The sequence below is a fragment of the Somniosus microcephalus genome, chromosome 9 (assembly GCF_052327205.1).
Source record: "Somniosus microcephalus isolate GS21.2 chromosome 9, FLI_Smic_1.0, whole genome shotgun sequence".
In the NCBI taxonomy this organism is placed as follows: domain Eukaryota; kingdom Metazoa; phylum Chordata; class Chondrichthyes; order Squaliformes; family Somniosidae; genus Somniosus; species Somniosus microcephalus.
The window spans coordinates 205,983,179-206,009,327 of NC_140995.1; the positions used below are offsets into that span (position 1 = coordinate 205,983,179).

The window sequence follows — 26,149 nt, forward strand, 5'->3', positions numbered from 1 at the left end:
TAGGCCACACCAGGTAAGGATGGCAGGTTTCCTTCGCTAAAGGACGTTGGTGAACCAGATGGGTTTTTACGACAATCCGATAGTTTCATGGTCACTAACTTTTTGCTTCCAGATTTATTTAATTAACTGAATTTAAATTCCCCAGCTGCCATAATGGGATTTGAACTCATGTCTCTGGATCATTAGTCTAGGCCTCTGGATTACAAGTCCAATAACATAACCACTATACTACCGTTCCCAATAACAGTGAGTGTAATTCGAACTAATTCATTGTATGTGAACTCCTTCTAAGAGATATACTAAGGTGCTGTATAAATGTCAATTATTTCTATTCATTTAAGGCACTGGAAGCACCACCAGCTGTTTAACCCACTCCCATATAAGCACAAAACCGATTTCAACCCCCATTTGTTTATTTGTAAATTAAACTTTTTGTTTTATGAGAACCAAAGAAAAGGAAGGCAGGTTGTTTGAAAGAATTTATTTTCCTGACTGTTTCTATTTCCTTCTGTAATATGTATATCATTTTGTCACCAATGTTGACAACTGTCCACCCTGAGAACCGGGTCTCCCATAAATACATTCCACATCGCACAATTGTTACCTTTGACTTTTAATGTGTGTAACAACTGAGCTTGTCCACATTATACACATACGTCATGTCGGCTGTATATGTCTCTGCTCCAGTAATGTCCAAATCAGATGCCGGTACTGTTCACTTTACTGCCTGGAGAAAGCCATAGCGTCGAGTTGGATTTGTAAATAAGCAGCCACGGTGACAACTGAAATTGTTCTTCCGTAAGTTCTTAAGGCTTTGTTTCTTTGGAATAGTTTAATTTTCCTGAAGCAGGTTCACACTGCTGATCTCTGATAGCTTTTTCTGAGGCAAACGAATGTATGCCTCATCGGGTGCCAGAATTTGAGCTCTTGAAAGTCGAAACAGCAGCATAATACTGTTCTGCCCTCACAACGCATAGGTCAGTGCAGTTTGTCACCAATGTGTTCTGTAGCTCCTGACTCAATGCTATCACCACTGGGTATTGACCCAGCTGAGTATATAGCTGCTACTAGCGTTGAAAGCTTGCTTTCGCAGGAAGATTTGTGGCTTATTTACATTCTTGTAACTGCGGAAAAGCTTGAAGCTCCTCAGTTCTAGTTCCTTCAGAAGACTGTACCAATACCGAACAACATCACTGTCATCTCCACTGACCTCGAACCCAGGCCAGTGTAGATGTATTGCAAAAACCAATTGTCCAATTTCTTCAATGACATTTTCCAGAATGAGGTTTTCCAGAATCTTCCACTCTGCACTCTCCATGTCTGCCTTGAGAACATCAATCTAGGAAGAGAAAACAGATTCGTTGGGACATGTATTCTTAAATCACTGCTGCACATGCAGATTGAACTGGGAATATATCAAACTAAGTGACCCGATGATTCAGTGTCCCCACGCCAGAGACTTGAGCACAACATCTAGGCTGGTACTTCAGTGCAGTGCTGAGGGAGTGCTGCACTGTCGGGGGTGCTGTCTTTCGGATGAGACGTTAAACCGAGGCCCTGTCTGCCCTCTCAGGTGGACATAAAAGATCCCATGGCGCTATTCGAAGAAGAGCAGAGGAGTTATCCTGGCCAATATTTATCCCTCAACCAACATCACTAAAAACAGATTAGCTGGTCATTATCACATTGCTGTTTGTGGGAGCTTGCTGTGCGTAAGTTGGCTGCTGCATTTCTTACATTACAGCAGTGACTACACTTCAAAAAGTACTTCATTGGCTGTAAAGCACTTTGGGATATCCTGAGGTCGTGAAAGACGCTATATAAATGCAAGTCTTCCTTTCTTTCTCTGTGAATGAATACATTGCTCATTGTGGGCCTGAGCCACACAGACCAGGAGAGACCAGCCTCAGTCTCCAGTATGCCTAGTGTTAGCTGATCTCAGCCAGAGCAGTTGCTGGACTGCTATGACTGGCCTCCATGCTCCTCGGCAAGACAATATCACATCAGGCTGCTGATTGTTGTCCAGCAGCCCCCTGCTGGAAACAGTGTGGACATCTGGTGAGGGCAGAGCTTGGATGGTGAGGTGTCTGAGGATGCCAGCACCTGTGGGGCCACGAGTGAGCATCTTAAGAAAGAGAAAAAAAGGGGATAAAAAGCATGAAGACTGTTTTTTTAACACCAAAGAGAATTTGTTTCTTTAAAGGGGTACTTTATTGTAAGAATAAGTACTAACCCTAGATCGCTGGTTAATAATAATTCAACTTTATTGTCATTGCACAAGTACATGAACAACGAAATGTGATCTTGCAAGCTCCCATGACTAGGAGAAGCAAAGCCGCTGCGTGCCGCCATTCCATTTCCACCATTCCTCCTGTCCAACAATCTTCAGCCCAACGCCCGGGCCTGCTCACCAGCCACTCCTCCTTCCGTGACCTTCTCACCAACCGCCCCTCCTCGACCTTCTGTACCTGGTCTTCTCTGGTGGTCACCCCTCCAGGTACTAACCAGGCCTGGCTCTGCTTAGCTTCCAAGCCTTGCCAGTGAACCTGTCCCTAGTCCCTGGGCCACAACTGGAGTATTGTGTCCAGTTCTGGTCACCACACTTTAGGAAGGATGTGAAGGCCCTTGAGAGGATGCAGAGGAGATTTACCAGAATGATTCCGGGGATGGGGGATCTTAGCTACAAGGACAGGTTAGAGAAGCTGGATTTGTTTTCATTAGAGCAAAGGAGGTTGAGGGGTGATTTGATAGAGGTGTACAAGATTATGACAGGTTTGGATAGGCTAGATGGGGAAAGGCTGTTCCCGCTAGTTGATGGTACAAGGACTAGGGGACACAGATTTAAGGTTTTGTGCAAGAGATACAGGGGGGATGTGAGGAAAACTTTTTTATGCAGTGAGTGGTGAGGACCTGGAACTCGCTGCTGATGGAAGTGGTGGAAGCGGAGACACTCAATGTTTTCATGGGGAGACTGGATAGGCACTTGAGGGAAATAAATTTGCAGAGCTACGGGGATAGAGCGGGGGAATGGGACTGACTGGATTGCTCTACAGAGAGCCGGCATGGACTCGATGGGCCGAATAGCCTCCTTCTGTGCTGTTATGACTCTATGACTCTATAAGCTAATTTTTTTTTACTTCACAAATTTATCTTTTTTTTCTTTCTGTGTCCATTAAAGTGATGGATATCAGTCCTGGGAAGTAGAACACTTTTCTACTTTTGGTACCCTATGTCACCAGATGCAGACTCTATTTTGCCTCCGCAATCTGCTTTTCTCCACGTTCCCAGCCTCTACTACCGCAGTGTATTTTCATTCCCCACACTAGCCAACCTCATGGCCTCTCTGAGCGACAGTACAAATTAAGCAGCAATTAGTCCCAGATTCTGGGTAGTTTTGTGTTGAGGAATGGCTTGAATCTTCCCCGACTCGTTCCACATAGAGCACCTGCAGCTGTCACAGGTTAGACTTTCATCTCATCACCTGAACTGGGTTCAAATCCATGTCCCAGCAGGTAACATACCATGACCCAGTTACCCATCATTTTCTTCTTAATTTATTTGCTTTATTTAAAAAATCGTTTCAATTGGAGGGCTTCCCCCACGTGGAGCCTCATGAGGTTCAACCATTTCAGTACGGTGGATCATGAAGACTAAGGGAGATTCTCTTGCTGTATATCTGCTCTTTGAATATTTGTGGCAATGGGTTCAGTCTGTTTACTAACTGGCTGAATCCTTTTTATTTTGTTTTTGTTAAAACATGACAGGATTTAGTCGGTTTGCAGAGATTAAACTAGAGATTATGTAAAACCTATGACAGTTTATTCACCCTTTTTTCTGAGGCATTAATTCCTCTTTTTATTCTCAGTCCTGCTTTGGTCTCCTAGGTTACGCACCTCCTACATACAGCCTGATGACCTGCTTCCAGGCTACTATCACTGCCACTTTGAATCAACCACAAAGAGGTGTGCAGCAGCAGGAAGGAGAGAGACACCGTCCAAGTCTCCCTGTCTTATGCCTGCGGTTGGAGGGAGCGGGAGGCACTGGGCTCTGTCTACAGCAGCTCAGCTAGGACCAGGAGCCCTGCAGAGATCAAACCTGCATCGCCATCCACTGATGCTGAAACACATCAAGGCTCCAGGCCACTAGCAATGTGTGTAAACCAGTATATTCTGAAAATTGCCATGGGCTGAATGCAAGGGAAGCATTTCCCGTAAACAGAGAGCTTATATTGTCTGAAGTCTCCACGCGGCCTCCTTCCCCCACACACGCCAGCAACCTCCCAGGGCGAGAAAGCAGGTCAAAACAGGAAGAGAGCAACAGTGGCCCACCCAAAATCTAGCAAGGCCAACGGTCTCGGCCAAGAGGACCAATAGTTAGGCAGGATACCATTGCTAACCCCAACCCACTAACTCAACTCTTGTAACCAAAATCAAACAAATTGCTCCAATCCTTAAAGTGCTCAACCAAAGGAACCTATTCTTTCAAATACTCTCCCCACAGGCATCAAATATATATTTGTTCTTAGGAACAAAGGAACAGGAGAAGGCCATTCAGCCCCTCGAGCCTGTTCCGCCATTCAATGAGAACATGGCCGATCTATATCTTAACTCCATTAACCCGCCTTTATTCATATCCTTCGATACCTTTACCTAATAAGAATCTATCGATCTCAGTCTTGAAAATTTCAGTTGACCCAGCATCCACAGCCTTTTTGCGGGGGGGGCCAGAATTCCAGATTTCCGCTAACCTTAGCGTGAAAAAGTGCTTCCTGCTTTTGTAATGTGCTCAACACACGGACACGAGATGTATTCCTTCAGCCATCAACACGAGGCTTCTTTATTCCTTTTCTTTCTCTGTTTACTCCCCGTCGCCCCCTACCGGGGCGGAGGGTAACTATCACCACATCTCCCTTTCTAAACAGACTTTGAATACTATTCCTTTACTGTTAACATTTCAAATGACCTTCTTTCAAATCATTACTTTTTTACTGTGCTTAAGAAATAACAAACTCTAACAAACATAACATCTCTAATGCACAATATATCTCTTTTTTTTTAGAGAAACATGAATAATGCAAGCAGAGTAAGCTTGGAGGGACAAGGTGACTGCCTGAACCCTCCACCAAGTACCTCGGGTATTATTCTGACCCAATGAGGTGTCTTGGTTCTTAAGCTATTCATGTTGCAAAGTCCTGGAGGTATGAAGGAGGATTGCGGACCCTTTCAGGGTATCGTCTGGAACCTGATGGAGGTGGGGTGTCCCCTGTGGGTGGAGGAGACGGAGGTGGGGTATCCCCTGTGGGTGGAGGAGTTCCAGGACCCGCATCCCCATTGTAGTCATTGGGAATGGAAGGCTCATCAGCAGCGTCTGGGGGCTGCTGGGTAAGTGCAAGGTGTCTGCGGTTCCTGCAAACAATCTGGCCCTGGATATCAACCAGATACGATCTTGGGGTGTTGGCCTGTCCTTGCACAATGCCTCTTTTGCGGGAGTCACGTATCCACACATAGTCACCTGGAAGGAGTGGACACAAGGGCTTAGCTCTGTGGCGACTTAAAGTTGGCCTGTTGTCTTAGTTTAGATTGTTTGTCCTTGTCTGTAAAATTCTGGAGGTCGGGGCAGCCTGGGGTCAGGAGTGATGGCATAGCTGGCACGGTTGTATGAAGTTTTCTGCCTTGTAGCAACTCAGCAGGGCTGAATCCGCTAGAAAGAGGTGTGGAGAGGTATGCAAGGAGTGCCCGGTATGGGTCAGGTGACTTTTTTAAAAGCTGTTTGGCTGTCTGGACAGCGCACTCGGCAGCCCCATTGCTTTGAGGATACAGAGGACTGGATGTGACATGGGTGAAGTCCCAGCTGTCGGCAAATGAGCGAAAGGTGTCCGAAGCAAATTGGGGGCCATTATCTGTTCGGACCAGCAGGGGGACCCCTAGGCAGGCAAAGCAGGATTTCATACATTCAACGACTGCATGTGAGGTGGTGGAGAGGAGCTTGATAACTTCAATGAACTTAGAGAAGTAGTCAAACATTACCAGGTAAGTTGAGTTATCCAAATGAAATAGATCAGCCCCAACCTTCTGCCATGGGCCCTCCGGGGTGTCATCTGGAATCAATGGCTCTGGTGGTTGTTGTCTCATTTGGGCGCAGCTTGGGCATTGTTGTACTTTACGTTGTAGTTGACCGCTTAATCCAAGCCACCAGACAGAACACCTGGCTCGTGCTCTGCATTTTTCAGCAACCGCAGGTGTGGATCGGCAAACTGCAGCAAAATGTCCCATTTTCTGGCAATTCCTGCAGCTAACATCTTTGGCTGGACAGATTTGTCGATTGTGTGTACTCCGGCCACACCATCTGCAACTCCGCTTTTGTGGTTGGAAATGTGTTCCAGTGCGAGGCCTCTGTACATATTCATATGAGTCAGTTTGTCTTGATTTGGTAGAAAAATGTTTTTGGGGGGCTGATTGTCGGGGGGCACTTATGGTTTCAATGGACTCCTCCTCCTCATTACTATCTTTCTGAAGCATTGATTGCTGTTTCTTTATTGCTTCACTTTGGAAAACCTGTGTTTTTGCTTTGTCAACTGTGAGGTCTGGATGCATCTGTAATTTTTTTCAGAGAGTTTAAGATCCCTTAGTCCAACAACCAATCTGTCACGAATTAGTTCGTCCCGCATAGCTCCATATTCACAGTGTTCTATGAGCTCATATAGCGCTTTGATGAAGCTATCACCCGATTCCCCTCTCTCCTGCACGCGCCTATGGAATCTTGCGCGTTCGAATATCAAATTCCTCCACGGGATGAAATGATTAGACAACTCCGTTTTAACTGTGTCGTAGCTTTTCAGTTGATCAGCCGTAATATTCCTGTACCGGACGATCGCTTCAGCCTCCGCTCCCATGGAATATAATAGCGTGTTGACCCGTTTTTCGTGTGACTGTTTATCAAGGCCTGAAGCCTGTCTGAAGCGTTCAAATCTGCTGAGCCACAACGGCCACTCTTCTGGCCATGTAAAATTAAATTCGGAGGGGGGAGAAATCTGAAAGAATGCAGGACTTTGAGTGGCCATGATAGTAAGCAACGTGGGGTAAGTACACTTTTTTTTTCTCAGTCTCTCTTGTTTATGTCCGTCCTGGCTTAACTAGCTACTATGCTACACCCGTATCGTAAACTTTCACTCACCGGGAGCTGACTGGTTTCACCGGGAAAGTTAGTTCCATTGACGCGGGCAGTCTTTAACATGGGTATTTCGGGTACTTGCCACTTCTGTCATCATGTAATGTGCTCAACACACGGACACGAGATGTATTCCTTCAGCCATCAACACGAGGCTTCTTTATTCCTTTTCTTTCTGTTTACTCCCCGTCGCCCCCTACCGGGGCGGAGGGTAACTATCACCACAGCTTTCACCCCTGAATGACCTGGCTTTAATTTTAAGATTGTGCCCCCTTGTTTGTGATTTCCCTACCAGAGGAAGTAGCTTCTCTGTATCTACCCTAGCGAATCCTTTTATCACTTACACACCTGAAGTCGATGACCCCTCAACCTTCTAAACTCAAGGGAATACAACTGAAGACAAACTCAAGGTAAAAAGCTTAAAATGGCAGTACTACGTGGTGTGGTGTGGTTTACAATAACAATAGTTTCTGAAGCCAGGAAGTCAATTTGAAAAAGTGTTTACTGTGAAAAAAAGACACGCTCCTTTTATTCAAACGTGTACACATCTGTACAAACACCAGAAAGTAATAGAATAGGTCACTGGCAGTAAGTAACTCCTAGGTACTGATCTCTACCACGCTGAACACATTTGAATGTAATACAATGATATGCAAATTCAATTTGAAGTCTATTCTCCAAAGAAAAAAATTGTTTATGTTCCCTTCCCATGTGCAAGCCAACGATATGTCTGGAAAATCCCTAAATGCATTATGACTGAGCTTCGTGAGCTGTTATGGGGCCAGCCATTCTACTGAACCAACGCATGGCTCTCAATCACCACCAAACCAAAAGCTCATATGACATCGCAGGCAGAACTGACTGGTGTGAAGCCTCTAAATTAAAAAAAAGAGCTGCAAATTTGAATAAACATGCATATTAAAAAGGGTAGCGAGCTGCAAATGTGATTGAATAATGTTAAGTGGAATTATCATTTGCTCTCATTCCCCTTGATTTTTATTTAAGATTTTAAATCCAATTTTAAAATGATTGAGGGGAAACGCGCATTCAATTAGGATGGTCCTGCCAGTCTCCGGCCTCCCCTAGGGTTGGTTACAATAACAAGCAATGATAAATCCATTGCATCTACATCTGCACAATGTGTTGTCATGGAAACAGGGACATTTGCATCTCCCAGATCAACAGAGTAAGCAAAATGATGAGCTGGGCCTCGCTCCAGCAGTGGATCAGTCTTACCCTAAAGGAAATCATAAACAGCATTATTTTATTTTAGCTGTCAGTTTGACTCAGTACTAGTATACTTACCTCAGGAGGTCATGGGTTCAAGCCCCACTCTGGGACCTGGGCATATAATCCAAGTTGACACTTCAGCGCAGTGCCTAGGGAGTGCCGTCCTGCCTGAGGACTTCTTCAGGTGGATGTTAAAAATTCCATAGCACAATTTGGCTAAAAAATAGACTTACTGCTCAGTTATATTTTTACGAGCTGTAATAATGACTGCATTTCAAGTTTAATTCATTGCAAAGCATGGGATGTTTCAAAGGGACAAATTAGCGGTTTTAAAAGTGAGATATTTAACAATATTTATTAACGCCATCCAGAAATGTACATTCGGTGTTAAAAAGTGTTTTGACCGTTTGATATTTCAGATCCTATAGACCCGAAAATCTGCAGACTGCAATCCCAGAGGCTACGCTGGAATTGTGCCCCCTGGTGCCTTCTGGCACTGAACCTGCCGGAGTTTGTGGGTTCAGCGGGAGGGCACATAATTTACACGGTGCTCACGGGTGCCCGCACCCACTACAGTCACAGCTCCACCGCCCGCCTGCTCCGTGAAGCTGAAAAATCCAGCATTTGCCCGCTCCTGGTGAAAATTTATTGGCTTATTAAGTACAGCGCCTTGCACATCTGGCCCAGAAAGCGATTATCCTTCCTCTCCAACACAGCAGGCTAGCTGGGCATTTTAAATCAAAATTACATCTGCAGATGGAGATTACTATTCACTTTATTTCCCATGCAGCCAGTAGAATGGTAAAACGTGGCTTCATAGGCTAGCGTACAGCATCTGGGTATCATTATACGTGTCTGTGGGTGTGTGTGTCTAATGAGCACAGGCTCACTCGCAGAAGGCAGGGAGGAGGAAGTGGAGCGATAACTTACATTTGTAACACAAAAGGGTCTGCCTTAGAGGAAGTGTTAGATTGGCACAGGTCATTCTTAAATATTATAGGAAAGGGAGGTGGGGTGAGTGATGTCAGAGGCAGGAATGGGGGTGAGTGATGTCAGAGGCAGGAATGGGGGTGAGTGATGTCAAAAGGCAGGAATGGGGGTGAGTGATGTCAGTGGCAGGAATGGGGGTGAGTGATGTCAGTGGCAGGAATGGGGGTGAGTGATGTCAGTGGCAGGAATGGGGGTGAGTGATGTCAGAGGCAGGAAGGGGGTGAGTGATGTCAGTGGCAGGAATGGGGGTGAGTGATGTCAGAGGCAGGAAGGGGGTGAGTGATGTCAGTGGCAGGAATGGGGGTGAGTGATGTCAGAGGCAGGAATGGGGGTGAGTGATGTCAGAGGCAGGAAGGGGGTGAGTGATGTCAGTGGCAGGCATGTGCAGCTCTGCGCTGAACACCGAACGTGTCAGGTGAGGGAGGAAAAAAGAGAAACCAAATGGCTGGATGTTAAAAGTGGGATGTTGAAAATGTCCACTGGCACCGAGGAATAAGGTGCCAGAGTTTTGTGACACTAGAAAAAGTTCCTCGTGTTTTTCAACCTCCTGTGCTGCTTTGGGGCGGGGGTGGGGGGCGCGAACAAAATGTAGAGAATCACAAGTGTAGAGCTGTTGACGACACAGCTACCCCTGGGTCGCACATGTCTCAAGCAAAATTTATGCTGCTGTTGTTTCGAATGGGGGAAACCTTAGTGCTGGACACTGTCCGGTTAAAGTGTGGAAGTAAAGCGAGAAATTCATGATTTAAATGGAATGAAAATCAGGCTGCTTCTACAACAGGCGGGTGATCTGCTCCACCGGATTACAGCCCACACAGTGAAGATGAACAATTACCCCCATTAGTTACGGTGGATAACCCCCGGTGGATGAAAGAAAAGGGAAAAAAATTCACTATATAGGAAGACTGGTTACCATTAGTTTAGCACACTGTTATGCACTGGCACACTGAAGGCGGTGTTGGACTTCGTCATCGACGTCTGCCCTTCTTGACAGTAGGCTCCCGAGGTATGGAAAGTGGTCCACGTTGTCCAAGGCCTTGTTGTGGATTTTGATAATCGGGGGGCAGTACTGTGTGGCAGGGGCAGGTTGGTAGAGGACCTTTGCCTTACTGATGTTTAGTGTAAGGCCCATGCTCTCGTACGCTTCGGTGAAGGTGCTGACGATGGTCTGGAGTTCGACCTCCGAGTGAGCGCAGACGCAAGCGTCGTCTGCATACTGTAATTCGACGACAGAGGATGGGACGACCTTGGATCTGGGCCAACGTGCCAGTGCAGCCTTCGGTCGCCTGAGGAAGAGAGTGTTTGAAGACCAGGACCTCAAACCCGGCACTAAGCTCATGGTCTACAGAGCAGCAGTGCTACCCGCCCTGCTGTATGCCTCAGAGACATGCCATGTACAGCAGGCATCTCAAAGCACTGGAGAGGTACCACCAACGCTGCCTCCGCAAGATCCTGCAAATCCATTGGCAGGGTAGGCGCACCAATGTCAGTGTTCTCGCTCAGGCCAACATTCCCAGCATCGAAGCTTTGACCACGCTCGATCAGCTCCGATGCATGGGTCACATCGTCCGCATGCCCGATACGAGACTCCCAAAACAAGTGCTCTACTCGGAGCTCCGACATAGCAAGAGAGCCTCAGGTGTGCAGAAGAAACGCTTCAAGGACACCCTCAAAGCCTCCTTGAAAAAGTGCAACATCCCTACTGACACCTGGGAATCCCTGGCCCAAGACTGCACAAAGTGGAGGAGAAGCATCCGGGAAGGCACCGAACACCTCGGGTGTCTCCACCAGGAGCAAGCGGAAGCCAAACGCAAGGAGCGCACGTCAACCCAAGCACCCCACCCACCCGCCCCTTCAACCACCATCTGCCCCACCTGTGACAGAGACTCTAGGTCCCGCATTGGACTCATCAGTCACCTGAGAACTCATTTTTAATGTGGAAGCAAGTTATCCTCTGTTCCGAGGGGCTGCCTAAGAAGAAGAAGGGACACTGTTGTGAACTCTTAGGGGGAATTTTCTGGGGAGTCAGCTGGTTCGATCGGTGGCGGGTTGGGTGGGAAAGTTTTTTTACACAGCGGGTCGGGACCCCGCTGTCAACCCAGCACGACGCACCTTTACTAAATGTCTGGTCTGCCAGCGCTGAGCAGACCCAACACACAGTGGCAGGGGAGGCAATTCAGGTCATTATGACCTTGTTAACAGAGGATTAACAACAATTTTGAGCTCACCTTTAGAATTTACCAGCTCACAACGGGGTCCATGCTGCTCGGGGATCATGTCTGTTAAGCTGGGCGGGAGTTGAATGGCCATGGAATCATCTCATTACTTGACAGCTTGAAATCTGTTATAAATGCTCCCATCTCACAGCTGTTCACTTTCCAAGCTCAGAAGCTGTTACTTACTGTATTTGGAAGACAGATTGAGCTTTATGCAGGTTGCAAGTGTTTGGAACAAATTCTCCATCCAGTGTCACCTCATTGGAACAGCCTCTCTCACCATTGACAGATTTCTTCTGTCATGTCAAGTTCACCTGCCATCTATTCCATCAGCATGGATATGGTTTATACTGTCCCACCTTAGTCCTCAGAATCTGATCACGATCAGCCCCAACACCATCATCACCAGGCACACCAGCGGCACCAACAACCACACCAACCTTCTCCGCAATCACCTGATGCTGCACAGGACAGAGGACATCAACACCCAATGACATTGCTGTCCATGATCCCAGGGATGGCCTCACCATGGCCAGATTTACTCCATTTGATGCTGTACACCCTGGCTGCCACATGATGCACCCGGTTGGCACCACCCCAAACCAACACCATAAAGCATCCCTACAATGCCCAAGCCATTCCTTTCACATTCATCAGCATTGCAGGGGGTACTGTTATGTCTCACCATTCACTGCAACTCACTAAGCCACTTCCAAAGCTGCACACAAATCTGTCCAAGAACGCAAAGTGTTGAAAATAAAGATTTCAATGTTTGACAGCACATTAACAGAAACTTCACATGAGCATTGGCTAAAACACACAAGTGCCTACCCTTGTGTGTTGTTAGTTGGTATGATTGGACTAGGGATGATGGGGATGTGATGAGTGGCACATCAGGATAAGGTTGAATGTGGCTTTGCAGTAACGTTTAATGATCTACTGAGACATCCCTGCTTGTGCCCTCTTATGCAATGTGCAACCAGGCTGCATTGGTTTCCTGGGGAGGTTTCTTCCGCCCATTGGAAGGGAAGAGGGCCTCCCTGTGTGCTATGACTTCCTCCATATGGAGGGAGTCATGGGAGAGTCTGGGTGCAGCCGTGCACCTCTGTACAGTCATTGTCAGTGTTTGCAGCACCTCAATGCTGTCGAACACTGACAGCTCAAATGCCAAAGTAAATTTGCGCATGGTCCCTTTAAGGAAACTAGCCGATGACGCGTCATCAAATGATGTCATCAGACCCGCTTCCTTCAATTGGACTGGGAAACGCACTGGGCGGGCTTAAAAAGCCCAATTAAGGGAATATCAGCAGCGGGGTTGGGACCTGGCACCGACGTCGCCCACCACGGACCCGCCGAGGTAGGGAAAATCGCGGCTTTAATTATTGTCTACTGCATGAGGAATTGGCACTGATGATAATGTTAAGTTTCTGCTATTTATTCATTTACCGTTCAATGAATTCATTTCGCAGCTAAAGCCTAAAACAAAGTCTAAGTGTAGTGTCGTGGCCACTTTTCGAAGGAAAAAATAAAGAAGACTTGCATTTATATAGCGCCTTTCACGACCGCAGGACATCCCAAAGCGGTTTACAGCCAGTGAAGTACTTTTGAAGTGTAGCCACTGTTGTAATGTAGGAAACACGGCAGCCAATTTGCACACAGCAAGCTCCCACAAACAGCAATGTGATAATGGCCAGATTGTCTGGGGTTTTTTAGCATTGTTAAGTAGGATCCTGTGGAGTCATGGATTACAATCTGTAGCTAAAGCAATCTAAAGAAGGGTTTTCAGTTCCTTATTTTGGGTATGCTATCAAACCTTTCCAGTTATCAGGACAAGTACAGCATTCTTGAGAATGTAGGGAGAAAGTGGTCTTAAAACACAGAAGTCAAAAATATCCAGAGTAAAAAGGGTAAAATAAAAAGACCCAAAGATAATACAGCACGCTCAGCACATGGGCCCTGAAATTAGGATCGGGGGCTTGCCGCGCGTGCAAGCCCCCGATGTGCACTCACCCTGCGCGCCGACATCTGAAGCCCGGGCCTGCTTGCATTTCCTGTCACTGGCCTGGTTCAGATGTCAGCGCGCTGTGCTTACCTGATCCAGCGGCGTAGTTAGTGCGATGTGCCGGCTGGGATCAGGTGAGCACTGTGCAGCCAATCAGGGGAGGGGAAGCTCATTCATGGGTTTGACAGTAAGAGCTGTCAAACTCATGAAAAGTATGGGCTGCCAAAACACTACTTTAACTTTAAATAAAATTTTAAAAAACATCCCACTGATTATATTAACTATAAATAAGTTTTTTAAAATGTTTTAAACAATTAATCAATTTTTTGAAAAAAATAAATTTTTTAAAAATAGGGTCTAAAACTAAACTTATCATCCTGTAAATTCTTTAAAAATAACAAACCTGTGGAAAAAAAATTTCTACATTGTACTAAAAGCCCACTTACCTGAAAAACGAAATACTTACGTCTTGTTTTTCCATGCGTAAAGACCGGAGGCCTTTACACGCGCGCAACTCTGGAAAAAAAAAGGAATTTTACTGCGCACGCGCTGCCTGTGCAGTCGCGCACGCTCTGCCTCTTAACCCCATAGGTCAGAGGACAGGAAATGCCGGTTTTCAGCGCATGCGCTGTGCATGCTGAAAACCGGCAATTCCTCCGGGCACACGCGTGAGTACCCCGTCCGTACTCACGCGTTGTGCCCGGAATTACTGGGCCATGATGTGCACATATGCACCAAAATAAAGGAGAAATGATGACCATTGAGAGCCATGAACCGGCGAGCTTCAATCAAATCACACAGCTTTATACTAAGGTTGCAAACTCTCCACGATTGTCCTGGAGTGTCTTGGTCTTTGAAGATTAATCTCCAGGACACTGCTGGGAGCAACCCTGAGAAAAATCAGAGGGGCATTAAAAAAAAATTCTTTCAACACTTTTGTTTATTACAGTAGTTATAAAAGTGTTGGAGGGGGGAACAAAAGGCCGTTTGACTGACAGTCAAGAACCATCCAATCTGTTCACTTCCCAATTGCCATCGGAAGACGTTGCATCATCAGAGTGGACAATTTGGCCGACCAGTGGGGGGAGCGTGGGGGCGGCCAGTTGGAGGGAAGAGGTTATGCGATGAAACCTCCCGGAATACCAAAGATATAATAAAGAGTAGTCAGCATGGGTGGCAAAAAGGAAGGTCCTGCTTGACCAACCTTGTTGAACTGTTTGAACAACAACAATAACTTGCATTTATATAGCGACTTTAATGTAGTAAAACATCCCAAGGTGCTTCACAGGAGTATTAGAAGACAAAAAAATTGACACCGAGCCACATAAGGAAAAATTAGGGCATGTGACCAAAAGCTTGGTCAAAGAGGTAGGTTTTAAGGAGCCTCTTAAAGGAGGAAAGAGAGGTAGCGAGGCGGAGAGATTTAGGCAGGGAATTCCAGAGCTTAGGGCCTAGGCAACAGAAGGCATGGCCACCAATGTTGAGCGATTATAATCAGGGATGCTCAAGAGGGCAGAATTGGAGGAGTGCAGATATCTCGGGGGAGGGGGGTGGTTGTGGGGCTGGAGGAGATTACAGAGATAGGGTGGGGCGAGGCCATGGAGGGATTTGAAAACAAGGATGAGAATTTTGAAATCGAGGCGTTGCTTAACTGGGAGCCCATGTAGGTCAGCGAGCACAGGGGTGATGGGTGAACGGGACTTGGTGCGAGTTAAGACACAGGCAGCCGAGTTTTGGATGACCTCAAGTTTACATAAGGTAGAATGTGGGAGGCCAGCCAGGAGTGTGTTGGAATAGTCAAGTCTAGAGGTAACAAAGGCATGGATGAGGGTTTCAGCAGCAGATGAGCTGAGGCAAAGGCGGAGACTGGCGATGTTACGGAGGTGGAAATAGGTGATCTTAGTTATGCTGCGGATATGTGGTCGGAAGCTCATTTCAGGGTCAAATATGACACCAAGGTTGCGAACAGTGTGTTTCAGCCACAGGCAGATGTTAGGGATAGAGATAGAGTCGGTGGCTAGGGAACGGAGTTTGTGGCGGGGACCGAAAATAACAGCTTAGGTCTTCCCAATATTTAATTGAAGAAAATATCTGTTCATCCAGAACTGGATGTCAGAAAAACAGTCTGACAATTTAGAGACCGTGGAGGGATCGAGAGAAGTGGTTGTGAGGTAGAGCTGGGTGCCGTCAGCGTACATGTGGAAAGTGACTCCGTGTTTTCAGATGATGTCGCCAAGGGGCAACATGTAGATGAGAAATAGGAGGGGGCCAAGGATAGATCCTTGGGGAACACCAGAGGTAACGATGCGGGAGCGGGAAGAGAAGCCGTTGCAGGTGATTCTCTGGCTACGATTAGATAGATAAGAATGGAACCAGGCAAGTGCAGTCCCACCCAGCTGGACGATGGTAGAGAGGCATTGGAGGAGAATGGAGTGGTTAACCGTGTCAAAGACTGCAGACATGTCAAGAAGGACGAGGAGAGATAGTTTACCTTTGTCACAGTGACTTTGATGAGAGCTGTTTCGGTATTGTGGCAGAGGCAGAAGCCTAATTGGAGGGATTCAAACATGGAGTTGCGGGAAAGATGGACACGGATTTGGGAGGCGACAACACGTTCAATGGCTTTGGCGAGGAAAGGGAGGTTGGAGATGGGACGCTAGTTTGCAAGGACGGAGGGGTTGTTTTTTAAAGGAGAGGGGTGATGACGACAGATTTGAGGGAGAGGGGGGCAGTACCTGAGGAGAACCGTTAACAATGTCAGCTAACATGGGAGTCAGAAAAGGAAGCTGGGTGGTCAGCAGTTTGGTGGGAATTGGGTCGAGGGAGCAGGAAGTGGGTCTCATGGACAAGATGAGCGTGGAGAAGTCATGAGGGGAGATCGGAGAGAAACTGGAGAAAGATACGAGTTCAGGGCTAAGGCAGGGGGGAACCTTTAGAGGAAGTTTGGCCCAGTGGGCTAGGGGAAGGAAGGGAAATGGCAGAGGCAGCTGAACGGATGGTCTCAATCTTAGAGACAAAGAAGTCCATGAGCTCCTCGCACTTGTTGTTGGAGGTGAGTGTGGAGGAGACGGGTTTAAGATGATGGTTAGCAGTAGAGAATAGGAGCCAGGGTTTATTTTTGCATTCCAGAATGATTCTGGAATAGTGAGCAATTTTGGCAGACCAGAGCAGGACCTGATAATGCTTTATGTGGTCCAACCAGATCTGGCGGTGAATGGCTAAACCAGTTATCCGCCATATCCGTTCAAGTCTACGTCCCTTGGACTTCAGGGAGCAAAGATGAGGGCTGTACCAGGGGAATCGGCCAGGGTGAGAGAGAGTAATTGTTTTAATAGGGACTAGGGCATCAAAAGTGGTGGTGAGAGTGAGGTTGAGCAGATTGGTAGCTGCAGAAATATCATGGTGAATGGAGGGCCAAAGGCTGGACAGTTGATGCAGTAACAGAAAGAGTAGACAATGGTAATGCAATCGATGTAATATATTTGGATTTTCAAAAAGCCTTTGATAAGGTCATGGAATCATAGAATCATAGGGGGTGGTTTTGCCAATGGGGACGTGTTGGAGGTGGGACTGCTGCTTGTCGGGTTTTAGTCCCACCTCCATCGACGTCCGACCAACCCACGCTATTTTCCCTTGATTGGCCTTGTTAAGCCCGGCCAGGCAGTTAATTGGCACTACTCCCCTTCCCGCCTCGAGGAGACGGGACTCGGCACGGGTCGGGTACCCGCCTCCTGGGAAGATGGCACGGAGGCGGGTTGGGGCGGGATGGGTACCCGCTCCCAGATTCTGCCATTTTCCCGGCAGTCCCGCCTCCATACCTGCCTTCCCAGGGCTGGGAAAATCACTCCCTTAGAGTTCTGGTCTCCATATTATAAAAAGGATATAGAGGCACTGGTGAAGGTGCAAAAAAGATTCACAAGGATGATACCAGAACTGAGAGGATATACTTATGAGGAAAGGCAGAACACGCTGGAGCTCTTTTTTCTAGAATAGAGAAGGCTGAGGGGTGACCTGATAGATTATGAAAGGGTTTGATGGGGTAGATGTGGAGAAGATGTTTCCACTTGTGGGGGAGTCCAAAACTAGAGGTCATAAATATAGGATAGTCACTAATAAATCCAATAGGGAATTCAGGAGAAACTGCTTTACCCAGAGAGTGGTTAGAATGTGGAGCTCGCTACCACAAGGAGTAGTTGAGGCGAGCAGAATAGATGCATTTAAGAGGAAGCTGGAATTTATTTTTCTCCCAAAGAATTCTCAAACCAGTTCCCCGACTGGTTTGTTTTATTCTCGGTACTAGTCATATAATAACCAGCATTCCAATCAGAGCCACAGTGCCTCAAACTGCAGAGAAAACAAAGCTACTGGTTTATAATTAATGTTCCTGCTGGAGAGACAACTGTCAGTAAGAAGTGATGCCAACCATTCTCGGAAAGATAGGAAAGGGCAGCATTCGATAATGCCGTAGGAAATAAAGGAAATCTGATTCCGGAAAACTACAAACATTCCTTAAAAAACTTACAGCGGAAGTTTGCTGCAGTGGTGCATTTGTGTTAATGCTGACAGAATATGAAAAAGGCCAGAAAGTGGCATTTACTGGGAAATAAATCAGTAGGTGCCATCAATATTGGACAATCCAGATGCCTGAACAAATGGGCATTAACACCTAGAGAACTTCTCTTTAATTGCTGGCAAAATCCAATTTGGACGTAGTCCCTTTACAGAACAATCTTCATATACTGAAATCTTTTATTTCCCAAGTGCTTTCAGTTAGTTTTGTTAGGCAAAAAGCCTATACACTAAATAGATTAAACAGTTAAGTGGAACAGTTAAATGCTTTAAGCACCATGCTTTTTTGAAATGCTTCTAAATGATATTAGGTATCACACGGTAAACACCCTGGAGGCTTTGTAATTTGGGCTCTCGGATCTTGTAGGATTTTTTGCGACAGCCCATAAATACGTTGCATTCAGAGGTATCACCTGTGCCAAAAACTAATTATAAACAAGAACTTAACAGTTTTCATAACAGGCATCTGGTGAAGTATAGTGGCGGTCTGGAGCCACACAAAAAGCCCGTGGCCATATTTTCCAGTGCAGTTCCACTGGTTCCCCAACATAGCTAGTGGGCGCAGGAAGAAAATCAGACACGGAGCAGTTTTGCTGGCTCCTTCCCATGGGGCACCACTTCTATGATTTTCTGCCAGAAGTGAGGTCAGGCACACGTTGGCCCAGAAATTGCTGGAGCGCGGCATCTCGCATCGAGCGCCGTGAATTGGAGTTTTTTCCTCACCCTTCAGGTCATATTATTTTTATGCCGCGAATTGACAATGGCGCGGTGGGGTCAACTGGGGCCTTATGAACGTCGGGTCCAATGGTCTATCTCCTTAACCAATGAAATTTAAGGATAGAGAAAGAAACAGAGTGAATGACGGAGAAGGAAATAAGGTGAATTAAAGTCAAATTAGATACAGAAAATGAAATAAAGAGAGGGAAAGAAAGATGGATTAAGATGGAGTGCAAAAAAGAGACAGAAAGGAAAAGTAAGAAAAAAAAAAATTTTAATTAAAATTTTAAAAACCTCTAGGGGCAATTTACTACCTGCAGGAGTGAGACCCCACTGTTTACAGTAGGCAAGGCAGATTGGACACTTTTTAAATACAAAATTAACTTCTTTTTGGTCTTCTGCCAGGGTTGCCTATACTGTACACTATACTGGAGCAGACACTGCAGTCATTTTTTCTCCCCTCTACCCACCCCAATGATATCAATTCAAAGGTGCTGCAGTCAAGAGGTACAAAGGTGCTGCAGTCAAGAGGTACAGGATAAGTACACTCTGGGGGGAGATGAAATGTGACTGGAGCGGTAGCACAAAAACGGACGATAGCAAATCGCCAGTTCATTTTCCACCCGCCCGATTTTCTTTCCTGCTTCAGTCGGGCGGGGTGTAAAATGGGCTGGCGATTCGCTATGGCACGTTTTGAGCTACCGCAGGAGGTCCAGTTTCACCCCCACAACCTTCCGGAATATCGATACACCAGTGCAAAGTTGAAGCAGAGAGTAAAGGTTTAGTTACCTAACTTTGCGCTGCTGGGAGGTACATTGAATTTATTGGAAATTTGGGCATGCGCTACCCATGATTTTCCCAACCATTCCTTTAAATGGCTGGGTAAATCAATGCATGCCGTAGTTTCCAATATTCACAACTGGGTGGGCGCGATCTCCCTGGTGGCCACACAAAGTTATGAAATGTCCTCTGAATGAACCAAAATCCTGCACCTGTTTTATTCACTAACGTTTTGTCAAGGCCCATCATTCCAACCAATGTCCTGCTTGGGCATCAGAAGTGTTGATATAATGGAAGTAGAGCTCTGTCATGCCTCGAACACAAATGTCTGTATTGCAGCAATTTTATATGACTATGGATGGAGTCAGTTGAGTCTAAAAATGACTGTTTATTTGCGGCTGAGGTAACGCATTGGAAAGGGCCGGAAGTGCAACAGATGGGCACCAGAGCTCCATCCTATCTGGCAAGGAGGCTGAGGTAAACGCTATAACCCATGCGCAATGCGCATTTCAAAGGGGCCCAGAAGCATGTGTACACTTAAAGCTTATGCATAGACTGTCTGCAAGAATCATAAAAGCCCTGAGGTTTAGGATAATGAAGGAAAGCAATCAGCGGCAGGTGCTTCAAGGGAGGCCAAATGAGAAGCGCGACTAATTATTGCCGGTGGCCCTCTCCTTCGCATAAGGTCACCTTTCATTCCAGGAACTCCAATGCCTGATGTGGGTATTGACCTTTCCGGCAAAAGACCATTTAAAAAAAAGTCAGAACTTTAAGGGAAGGCAGCAGCCCTTTAACAGCTGCTGTCTCTCCATGATACTAATGGCTATCTCTAGACAAAATTTTTTTTTTGCCCGTGACGTGAAACAAAACAATGCTGTGGGTCCAATAATGCTGCACCAGGACTGCTTGTGCCTCTGGCATTAATAAATCACACTCCGCTGTGGCGCCCCCTCCACTACCCCCCCCCCCAGACCTCGGCATTCCTCCAACATGCCATTCACTACATGCTTCGTGTGTCATCTAAAAGTTTCAATTGTCTGACCGTGTATGATGCGGTGAGGGTCAGCTTATAACCCTACAGGCACAGCTAAGGGACAGGCCAGGCGGACACATCAGTGCAGTACTGAGCTGCTTTCTCGGAGATGCTGTCCTTCACTTTCAAAGAGGAACTGAATATATACTTGATAAGGACAAATTTGCTGGGCTATGGGGAAAGAGCAGGGGAGTGGGACTTTCAAAGAGCTAGCATAGGCACGATGGGCTGAATGGCCTCCTCCTGTGCTGTCTGACTCTCGGATAATGCCGGATGCACAGTGATCTTGGTGTAGCGTTATCAGCTCCAAAGCGTTGTTTGGTCTCATGTCAGGGGAGGAAATGAATTCTGTCCAGAGACAGCCATTAGTTTCGCGGGGAGGCAGCCAACCTTTGTTACCTGATCAAAAACTAATCAGATTGCTTGCTTGGTTTGGTTCCTCACGGTGTTGAAATGTTCTTGCATACAAACCTGCAGACTCATAATCAGATGTTAAGATGGGATTCCGTTGTGGCCAGGTGTCAAGAACAAATGCCTTATCTACTTAAGTTGTAGAAATGATTAATATCTTGAATGCCTGACTGTTGGGAAGGACCCCTTTGATCTTTAAAAGCACTCACTCAAGCTCAACTTCAAACCCCACATCCTATCCATCACCAAGACTGCTTATACCCACCTCTGCAACATTGCTTGTCTCCATCCCATCTCACACTGCCACCACTGAAACCCTTACATTCATTTTGTCACCTCAAGACTTGATTTCTTCAGTACTCCCCTCACCAGCCTACCGAGTTCCACTCTACACAAACTCCAATTTGCCCAATGTTCTGCCTCATCCCATCCCACTCGCCCATCTCCCTTTGTACTTTTCCACTAACTCCCTGCCTTCCAACGCGCTGAATTCAAAATCCTTGTTTTTGTCTACAGTCCCGCCATGATCTAGCCTCAACCCACCTTTACATCCTCTTAAAATCCCAGTCCATGACCCTCAGTCCTCGGCCTGCTGAGCTTCCTCCCCTCACGTCGTGCCTCCATCAGTGGCAGAGCCTTCAGCTCTATATTCAGGAACTCCCTCCCTGAACCTCTTGACCATCCTCTTTCTCTCCCTGCATTTAAAGCCTACTCAAAACCTTATCTCTTCGACTATACCTTCTCTCGCCTCTCCTAACTCTTATTGCTCAACATCCGCACTCTCTCATGCAAAGCACGCTGCGGCATTTTAATATATTGGCCCTGAATTTGCAGTCGGTATGATGGCGTACTCTCAGGGTACGCCGTCACACTGCCTTCGAAACTGTCCACAAGTTCGGGATTTCCGCATACGTTTGAGCATGCGCTAAATACCAAACTTGTGATCTGTCAAGTTCCGACTGCACATAGACTTCGCTGTGTCTTTCCTCTCCCCATACAAATGAACGAAAAGTTGGGCTAATTGCCCACCTACTGCGAGGTAATTACACTGAAAATTTTAAAGTCTGGTGCAAACAGACGCAAGAAGCCTGTTGCACAGCATAAGGGGTTTCATGGTATTCTGGTTTCATTAACTGCCCATTATCTTTACAGTCATTTTCCATTTGGTTAACCCTAACAGTTTAATGTCAATGGCTAATTTAGTTAATGTGAATGAACTGCGGTGTTTTCATGCGCATATTGGATGACCAAGGCAGTGACTTTTTTTTAAAAAGTCATAAAAAGAAAGAAAAACAGAACTGGGACAAGGGGAAAAAATGAGAAGATGGGGATAAAAGTAATAGACAACGGGCGTCATTTCACATCCCACTAAATCCAAATTGTTAACTGGTGCCATACAATAGGTAAACGTATGTTCAATTATTTGCTGCCATTGGATTGGTGCAGCTTTTTATTTTAAACCATGGACCTACCTATTCTACACCTAAAAATCTCAACATCTCTTTGTGTAGAAAATACAGTTTGTTGACTATGAATATTTACAGCATCCCTGATATAAATCCCTTCACAAGTGGCCATACGTAAACTTTCACTTTCATACCCCACATCAAACAACCGGCATTTTCTTCTCATTTATTAGAAAAATGTAAAATTTCAAAACAGTTACTTTTAGAAGTAAGTCGATTTTAGTAACATACACTTTTTAAAAAACCTCTAATATTTTTTACATTGCAGGAAACTCTTTTCAGACCTATTCAATGTGCCTTAAACACTGGCTGCGGTCACCTGGGCTTTCTATGTTAACCAATTAAAAATAAAATTACCACTTTAACCTAACAAATAGATCTTACATGGTATGATGGTGATATTTCCAACATAAAAAGTTTGCTCAATGAACACCACACTGGTCGCGTTACCCGTTTGCCCAGAATTTTACTGGATCAGCAATTGGCTAAGAGTCAGGAAAGGAGCACCGCCCTGCATGATCCCAGGTTTGCATACATACAACGGTGCTCCGTGGGGCACAGCTCTGCAGCGTTTGAAAGCAAGGGGGGCCCGCATGAGGTAAGTGCAGATTTCCTTGTGATGTCGGCAGCGTGCTCCTTAGCTACGCCGCTGACCGCGAATTCAGGGCCATTAAAGACACCTTAAAAATGCAAGTAGTCGTTTTGCTTTTTTGCCTGGACTTCAAAGAACAGAGAGACATATAAGCAGGCCAATCAATCAATTTCAATTTCAATTTTATTTGCCATATGTAACCAGTACAAGTACAATTACAATGGAATGCTTACTCCCCGTTGGGACACGTCAGCTATTCTTACAGCGCCGTGTTCAGAAAGTCAATACAATGGCTTCCCGTGGCAGTGGGAGCACGATGTCCCTCAGCCGCTCCGTCCTCCTCGTCACCGCGGCCTCCTCCTCACTGTTGCCGGCTCCAAGTGGTGGCCTGCTTCTCCCGCTCATGATCCGACCTCTGGCCGCCATGCCCGACTCCCCTCCTCCCAATCGGACTGCGAGCTTCCCGCCATGGAGCTGCCGGCCGATGTGCTGCAGTGGGTCGTCGTGGCTGCTGCTGCTGCTCGTTGCGCTGCGCTGCCTCCGCCCGACTCGCTGAACACATCGTCGGGATGTGAATGCTCCGGTCGCCGCGGCCTCCTCCTCACCGTCGCCGGCTCCACGGTCCGACGGCCCGGGGCCTGCTTCTCCCTCTTCCGGTTCGGCCTCTGGCCGCCATGCTCAGCTCCCCTCCTCCCAGTCGGAATGCCTTCCCGCCGAGGAGCTGCCGGCCGACGTGCTCCAGCGGGGCGTCGTGGCTGCTGCTGCTGCTCACCGCGCTGCGCTGCCTCTGCCCGACTCGCCGAACACTTCGCTCCGGTTGCGGGAGCGAGCGGCGAGAGCTGGCCGCCCGAAGCAGGGAGAGCTCGCTCAGCACCGGACCGTCTCGGCCGCCACCTTGACTCTTGCCCAGTGCCCTGTAGTAGTTAATTCTGTCATTCTCTGCTTATTTCAGTGGAGGCAGCCTAGGGGGCTCCATGGAGTCTTCACCATCTAAAGGTTCATCAGAGACTCAGCTTAAAAGCTATTGAAATAAAATTCTAACTATGCAGGATTCCTTATTGTTTCTGTAATGTGCAAGTCAAATATTGTACTGCTAGGTTCCCATTGGGTTTTTCGGTTTTTGTGCAACAACTTTACTTGTAAAATAAAAGCATTAGTTTAGCCTGAATGTCACACTCTATTTCCCGCCTTTCGAGTGGACAGGAGAATGTGGCAGGCAACCCGTGTGGCCTCTCATGCCAAACCCCATCGGCCAAGTGTAGCTGTGAGTCCTGTGGCTATCCCATTCATGTCACATATAATGCTACAGGTTTTTGGTCATAAAATATGCTGGTCTGCTGATGTAAACTGCCCTTTCACTGTAAACACAAGTTTAGAGAGAGAAAATCCAGGTTTCGACAGTGGCAACAAGCTTCACCATGGAGCGATGAGACGTGGGTCTGCACCTGTAATTTCTCACACAGTGAACGCATGATCTCAATGGGGAAATTGCTAAGTGGAAGCCAGGCACTTCTCCACAGGGAGGGAAAGAAATGTAAAGGTATATGACCAGCAGTTTTATGAGTTCTCCCCGGTATTCTGGCCAATATTTATCCCTCAACCAACATCACTAAAGCAGAATATCTGGTCCTTATATCGGGCCCTGGTGAGACCATACTGGAGTATTGTGGACAGTTTTGGTCTCCTTACCCAAGGAAGGATATACTGCCATAGAGGGAGTGCAACGATGGTTCACCAAACTGGTTCCTGGGATGGGGGGATTGTCCTATGAGGACAGGTTGAGTAGACTAGGCCTATATTCGCTAACGTTTAGAAGAATGAGAGGTGATCTCATTGAACCATACAAAATTCTTACAGGGCTTGACAGGGTAGAAGCAGGGAGGAGGTTTCCCCTGGCTGGGGAGTCTCGAACCAGGGGTCATAGTCTCAGAATAAGTGGTCGGCCATTTAAGACTGAGATGAGGAGAAATTTCTTCACTCAGGGGGTGGTGAATCTTTGGAATTCTCTACCCCAGAGGGCTGCGGAGGCTCTGTTGTTAAGTATATTCAGGACAGAGATCGATAGATTTTTGAATATTAAGGGAATCAAGGGATATGGGGATAGTGCAGGAAAGTGGAGATGAGGTAGAAGATCAGCCATGATCTTATTGAATGGCAGAGCAGGCTCGAGGGGCCAAATGACCGACTCCTGCTCCTATTTCTTATATTCTTACTTCATTGCTGTTTGTGGAACCTTGCTGGGGGCAAATTGGCTGCCGTGTTTCCTACATTACAACAGTGACTGCACTTCAAAAAGTATTTCTTTGGCTGTAACGTGTTTTGGGACATCCTGAGGTTGTGAAAGACATTTTGGAAATGCAAGTTCTTTCTTTATTAAGTAGCTTTGTTTTAATAGTGCCCTTGCACGCACTGGATGGAAGCTGGGGCAATCATGTCTCATAGCATCACTGCCGTGCCTTTTATTGCTGGGTGGTAAAAATAGGAGAGAGAGCCAGATCCCAGCCAGGCACACCGAGCAGCCAGCCTGCCAAAGGCCATAGCTGAAGGATTGAGCGGCCGCAAATTACCGCAGACTGTATCGTCTGTAGAACTGCCTTGCATACTGACACGGTGAATGTGAAATACTTTCATGGTGCCCTGGACTCCCAATTAGCAGGAATTCAGATCAATTTGCAGTTTCTAGAGCCTAGATTATAAAAAGAAAGTACTTGCATTTATATAGTGCCTTTCAGGATGTCCCAAAGCGCTTTATAGCCAATGAAGTGAAGTCACTGTTGTAATGTAGGAAATGCAGCAACCAAATTGCGTAGAGCAAGGTCCCACAAACAGCAATGAGATAATGACCAGACAATCTGTTTTAATGATGTTGGTTGAGGGATAAATATTGGTCCGAATGAGCTCTTTGAAAGAGCCGGTGCAGACTCGATGGGCCAAATGGCCTCCTTCTGTGCTGCACTATTCTATGATTCTAGGAGT

At 46.6% G+C, this 26,149-nt stretch overlaps 1 protein-coding gene across 2 annotated transcripts in view; it reads right to left on the minus strand.

Annotated features, from left to right (window-relative positions):
• Window positions 1-466: 466 nt before the first annotated feature.
• The window catches only part of mettl24 (methyltransferase like 24), a 150,291-nt gene continuing 124,608 nt past the window's right edge, over window positions 467-26,149 (minus strand). For both annotated transcript variants that reach the window (XM_085997805.1, XM_085997804.1), the window contains one exon: window positions 467-1,339. In XM_085997805.1, the coding sequence (XP_085853931.1) occupies window positions 1,028-1,339 (312 nt within the window). In that variant the 3' untranslated portion in view covers window positions 467-1,027. The remainder of the gene's footprint in view (window positions 1,340-26,149) is intronic.